General features: G+C 48.0%; 1 protein-coding gene across 1 annotated transcript in view; it reads left to right on the forward strand.

Moving 5' to 3' along the window:
- Window positions 1-3,312, forward strand: part of LOC138164965 (zinc finger protein GLIS1-like) — a 111,730-nt gene extending 108,418 nt beyond the window's left edge. Inside the window, exons 8-9 of the mRNA XM_069092970.1 lie at window positions 1,263-1,445; window positions 2,831-3,312. Coding sequence (XP_068949071.1) covers window positions 1,263-1,445; window positions 2,831-2,967 — 320 coding nt within the window. The 3' untranslated portion in view covers window positions 2,968-3,312. The remainder of the gene's footprint in view (window positions 1-1,262; window positions 1,446-2,830) is intronic.
- Window positions 3,313-6,000: the final 2,688 nt, after the last annotated feature.

Raw genomic sequence — 6,000 nt, forward strand, 5'->3', positions numbered from 1 at the left:
GTGAGCCTCTCCTCTTCCAGGTCACTTGCCCTCCCTGGCTTCCTCCCCAGGTCTGCCAGGGGCCTCCTGCCATCAGCTCCCAAAGGGCTCTTGGGTTGTGTGATTGTGCCTCCTTCCTGATCGAATCCCTCTAACACATCATTGGCAAGGGATCGGGCTGGAACACCCCACTAGTGGGGACCTCACTGCCTCCTGACCCCTGGCAAGGTCACTTTCAGCCAAAGGAATCTCACAGCAATGAACGGAGGTTAGGGAAACTTGAGAAAGCAGGAAGGAAGCCAAGCCTGTTTTCAGACCGCAACATTACCACATGTAATAATTGCATGCTTAATATTTTAGAGGGAAAAATTATACGGCCACTGAAATGTTGTCCCTGCTTCCTACCTCCTGGCCCCGTAGCATCATAAGGTAACAGCAGCCCTGGCTGAAGCAGCAGCTGTGTGAAGATCCCTGGGCTTGGTCCTCCCTGGGAGGGGCCTTAGGGGCCGTGTGGTTCCACTGCTCCTTTTTTTACAAATAAGGAAACTGAGGCCCAAGTACGTTAGGGACCTGTTCAGTATCACAAAGGTCACAAGTCGGAATAGACAGCCCCTCACAGCGCTCACAGCTTAGTAAGGGATGGGTAGACAGAAAGAGATTACTGTAGCGGACAGTGTCTGGTGGCAGAGTGGTTAGAGGGTCAGGCTCTTGGTCAAGAAGACAGTCACATCCTGCCTCTGGTACAGAGCGACTTTGTCGCTTTGAGCAAGTCACTTAATTTATTGGTGCCCTGGTTACATTAGTGAGGAGACCCGGAATCTTCCTGTACTTGAAATCACAAGTGTAGACCTAAAAAAGAAAGGCATTAGGGGTGTGGGTTTGATGATGTCCTCAGGGAAGCCGGGTACCAAGGGGAGATCAGAAAAGAGCCCCCACCAGTGGTGCTTATAAAGACCGGAGTGTGATTCACAGGATGAATAGGGATTGAGGGAGGACAGGAAATGCTGAGTAGCTGGCATTGCTTTAGTCTTTCAAATTGCAGAGTGCTGTGTGTGTCTCCTTGGCGGCTTAGTGCCACACCAAGGATCTGGGGGTGCATGGTCTCAGCCACGGGACGTGTCCCCTTTGTCCTCTGTACCCAGTGTCCCCAGAGCTGAATCTAGAGCAGTCCCCAAAGCCTGCCTCGAGGGGCACAGTGACCACCATGGCGGCTGTGGATGAACAAGTGCTGGGAGCGGGGAGAGATGTATGTGTGGCCTGCTCACACCATGTTCCCTCCCTAGGCTACCAAGGCAGCTTCCATTCCATCCAGAACTGTTTCCACTATGGCGACTGCTACAGGACGGTGGAGCCAGCCGGCAGCAGCGGTGGCAGCAGTGGGGACGTCCTGGCAGGAGAGCCCCATGGCTTCAATCCTCTGCGGGCCAATGGCTACCACACCCTCAGCGCCCCCTTGCCAGCCCAAGGTAACCGCCGCTCCTCGTCACAGGGCACAGCTCTGGGGTTCGAGGAAGGTCAATAAGAGTTTGGGCCCGCTAGTCATTCAGCATTTATCAAGCACCTGCTGTATGCAAAGCCCTGTACCGGGCAAGATACATGGGTTAGATCAGATACAGTTCAAAAACATCTTGAAGGATGAGGAAGACTTGGGTAGGTGGGAGCGAGTAGGCACTAGGGGTAAAAGAGATCGGGGTGGGAAGCCTCCGGAGCGCATGGCTGGTAGGGGTCAGGGCTCCCTAAGCACACACTCTCAGTGGGGACATGAAGATAGGACCCTGTCCTCTGTTTGCCCACAGTCTGCTAAGCCCTTTCCTACCTCTCTAGTCTTCTCACCAGTCTCATCTCCCAGCGCCATGCCTTTGCACTGGCTGTGCCCCATGCCTGGAGTGCTTTCCCTGCTCATCTCCACCTTCTGGCTTCCTTCAGATCTAATCTTCTGCAGACTCATCTCAGGCTCGTGCCTTTCCTCTGAGATTACCTCTAATTTACCCTGTCCATACCATGAATGGACACAACTGTTTACATTTACTTTCGCCTATTAGAATGTAAGCTCTCTGAGGGCAGGGACTGTTTTCCCTTTTCCTTGCATACCAAGGGGGTTAGCACAGTGCTTCGCACATGGAAAGTGCTTCACAAAGCCTTGTTGACTGACTGGACCCCTCTAGTCAATCAATATGCATCTATTAAACACCTGCTGTGTGCCGAGTGCTGTGCTAAGCTCTGGGGAATGAAGCCGGCCTCAAACCTTCTTGCTGAAATCTCTTTGGTGGTTTAGGCCTCGTTTGTTATAATGATGTAACTTAATGAGAATATTAGCTCCCATTTCTGTATGAAATGTGAAAGTTTACAGGATTTCTTAGCATTAACCCCGTGAGGTGCATTTGACAGGAGAGGAGAATGAAGCCCCGAGCCGCACAGCTAGTGATCGACAGTTCTGAGGTCTGGAATAAGGCAGCGAGGTGGCGCTACAGCAAACAGAGCACCAGACCTGGCGTTAGGAAGGTCTGAGTTCAAATCTAGCACTTACTAGCTGTGTGACCCTGGGCAAGTCATTGACTGCCTCAGTTTCCCCACCTGTAAAAACGGGGCTAATAGCAGCCCCCATTGCCCGGGGTTGTTGTGTGAAGATCAAATGGAATAATTTTTGTAAGTTGCTCTGCAAACCTTGGAGCATTGTAGGAGTCTCAGCTGTTGTTGCTGTTGCTGTTGTTTGTTGCTTCATTGTCTCCCCTATTAAATGTTTGCTCTTGAAAGCAAGAATTTGCCTTTCTCGGTATCTGCAGTGTACCTGCACACAGCAGGCAGGCGCTTAATAAATGCTCGTTGACTCTTTTCCCTTCTCTCCCGGCAGGCTATGACACCGTGCCTGATGGCCCGTGTGGACCCCAGGAAGCAGGCACCACCATCCCAGAGGAGAGTGGCTTCTTCCCCAATGGCTCATTTGACCCCTGTCTGAGTTCCCTTCCTTCCATCTACACCGACACCTAAGGCCCAGCCTGGCCCCAGAAGGCCTCCATCTCACTCCCTCTTATTGTACCCATGCTAAGGCCCAGCCTGGTCTTTCAGGCCCACATTTGTAGCTCGGGCTGGAAGCCTGTATGAGCCCCAGTAAACCCAAGCCCAGACAGACCCCCAGCTTCCCAACCCAACACTAACTCCCCCTGGATGCCAGAGACAGCCAGGGACCCTCCTTGAAATTATCCGGACTTTTTTTTTTTTAATTTTAAGATCACAGACCTCATGTATATAAATTGTATAGAACTGACGTCCATTTCTTCAGCTGGTTTTATATGTTCAGTTTTACAAGAAAGCATTAAAAACTGGAAACATGCAGTGACTGCACCCCTCTGTGTCTTGGGAAACAGCGGCAAGAAGAGACTGGAACAAAGGGCGTCTTGGGGCTTCCTCCTGAGCCCCGGCCTCGAGGTGGCGGTGGGGGAAGAGGAGGGGGAGGGTCTTAAGGAAACAAACATTTCACGTGTGTGATGAGATCACTCCTGCCTCTCTCGCTGGCTCGCTGTCAGACCTTGGCCAGATTGATTTTACCTCTCTGGACCTCAGCTTCCCCATCTGCTAAGTGGGAACAATCCCCAACCTCCAGCACCCTCTGAGATCATGGATGTAAAGGGACTTAGAAAGTATAAAATGTCTTCATTGGCATGTTTTATCAACGGCAATGAAGAAACAAGACAGTATGAAATATCTGTGTATATAATCTAGGGTATCTCCCAAAATCTTAGTGCGGTTTTAAGCTTTAATAGCTTAATAACAGAGTGAAGGATAGATCCCTGGGGCACTCTGCTAGAGACCGCCCTCCACTTCAAGATCAACCATGGTCGACAACAGTAAAAATAATAATTAGCATTGTATAAAACACTTAATATATTCTATATATGTGACATATAATACATTTAGAAAGCCCTGTACCTGTGCTATTTCACTTGATTGTCACAAAAACAATGTGAGGTAGGCACTTTGTTAATCCCCATTTTTACAGGTGAAGGAACTGAGTCTGAGAAAGTTTACACAACTTGCCTTGGTCACAGAAGTTGTAAGTGACAAAGGCAGGGTTTGAACTCAGGTCTTCCCAACTCCAAGGCCATCACTTTATCCAGGATGTCATTTCTTTGTGACCCCATTTGGGATTTTCTTGGCAAAGGTACTGAAACTGTTTGTTATTTCCTTCTCCGGCTCATTTTACAGATGAGGAAACTGAGGCAAACAGGGTGAAGTGACTTGCCCAGGGTCACAGAGTTAGTAAGTGCCTGAGGTCGGATTTGAACTCATGATGCATCTTCCTGACTCCACTGCACCATTACCATACCAGCTGCCATTAGTGACTTTGGGACTTTTCTTTGGGTATGTTCTTTCAGCCCACTCCAGATCTGCTTACCTGTATTCCTGTCCAGCCCCCACCTCTCCACCATGTCCACAAAGACAGCATGAGGGAATTGCTCACCCGCTTGGGGTCTGCCATTAGCCTAGTCTGTTCATCTGGTTCCTTCGGTGGGCTCCATCAGGGTCAGGTTCCTCCAGCAGCCCACCACATCTCCTTGTCTGGTGTGATTCTTTCCATACTCCTTCCATTAATCCTCCAACATAAGCTATTCTGTGCCCTGAAGGCCTTGCTTGGGGTCTTTTCATGCTCCATGAGTAGTGATGAAGCAGCTGGCCTCTCCGTGTCACTCCATGACTGCCCACCTCTGCTTCCAGCCCTCCGTGTCCGTCCTCACTTTTTCTTTCCTGCCAGTCACCCCAGGGAACACACGGCAGGCTGTTTACACCACCTGTGCCTTTCCAGTGTCATTTTGTTCGTGGCAGCCTGTTTCCTCCAATATCAAGTGTATCGTGATTCTCAGCCATCACTGGAACGGGATTGGTTTTTGTGGTGGGCGCAGTTCTGCATCTTTGGGAATGCTGGGATGGTTAACAAAATGTTTTCTAGATTGCTATCCCTGTCTACCTCCGTTCTAAATAACCCATCTGTAATCCCTGTCTTAGAATTATGGACTGACAGACAAATTTGATGGGCTGCCGCTCCATCTGCCCAGAGGGACTGTCTCATCCTCTTCATCTTTCCTGTGTGGATGGCCAGACTAGCTTCTCTTAATGAAAGGGAATCTAATGCTGTTCTAGGACTTGATGGATTCAGCAAAGGGTAATTCTCAAAAACCTCTGAAGGGCCATACCATCTAGAAGGAATATTTCCTGTCAAGCCCCTTCCAGCTCTGAACTAATTAATCTGCAAACACTTATTAAACATAAATCCCATGAGGCTATGATGTAGAATCCGGAGGGAAGAGAGATTTCTCTATAGTTATTGAGGGACATCTTCCAGGACAGGGGCAAATGCCCTCAGTTAACATACATATCTGTATTTTCTAGGTGTATTTAACATCAATATTCCAAGGATCATTGTGGGTTTTCTCCATCAAGGAATCTTGCTTAATTTTACCATTATGTATGGGAGATCCCTTGTTGAAGGAGAAAGCCTCCATGGGTAATGTTGTTTGCTGTCCAGCATCAAATACTTATTCCGAGTCAACAAAAAAATCAAAACAGCTTCGCATGTTTTCTACAACTTTTACTCAATTATGTGACCATGAAGAAGTGATATGATGGAGAAAATCATTTGTAAAAACTCACCTGTCAAAAAAAATTAAAATTAAAAAATTTTTTAGAAAACTTCACTTGTCCCTTTCTCATGTTTTCATCAAGGATGCTAGATGTGTGTACCTCGACCAGTCTCATAAAGATTTTTATAGCAATGAAAACATAGGCACATGAGTCAGTAATTGTTACTGTCCACTTCCCCTTTTTTCAGTTATACTATTTACTATCTTTTTATTCATTTTGAAATTTTCTTTTTCGAGATATATTGAAAATCAATGCCAAGGGCCTTTAAAACCATTACCTGCAGGATGATTTTCTTCTCTATATATTTGTTCAGGTGCTGGAAAACCAGCCCACGTGAAATCTTCTATACCTTGGCTCCCAATGAGCCATGTGGGAAGATGGCAC

This window comes from Petaurus breviceps, unplaced genomic scaffold, assembly GCF_028583685.1.
Source record: "Petaurus breviceps papuanus isolate PSGF00001 unplaced genomic scaffold, PetGlider_PUasm1.0 207, whole genome shotgun sequence".
Classification (NCBI taxonomy): domain Eukaryota; kingdom Metazoa; phylum Chordata; class Mammalia; order Diprotodontia; family Petauridae; genus Petaurus; species Petaurus breviceps.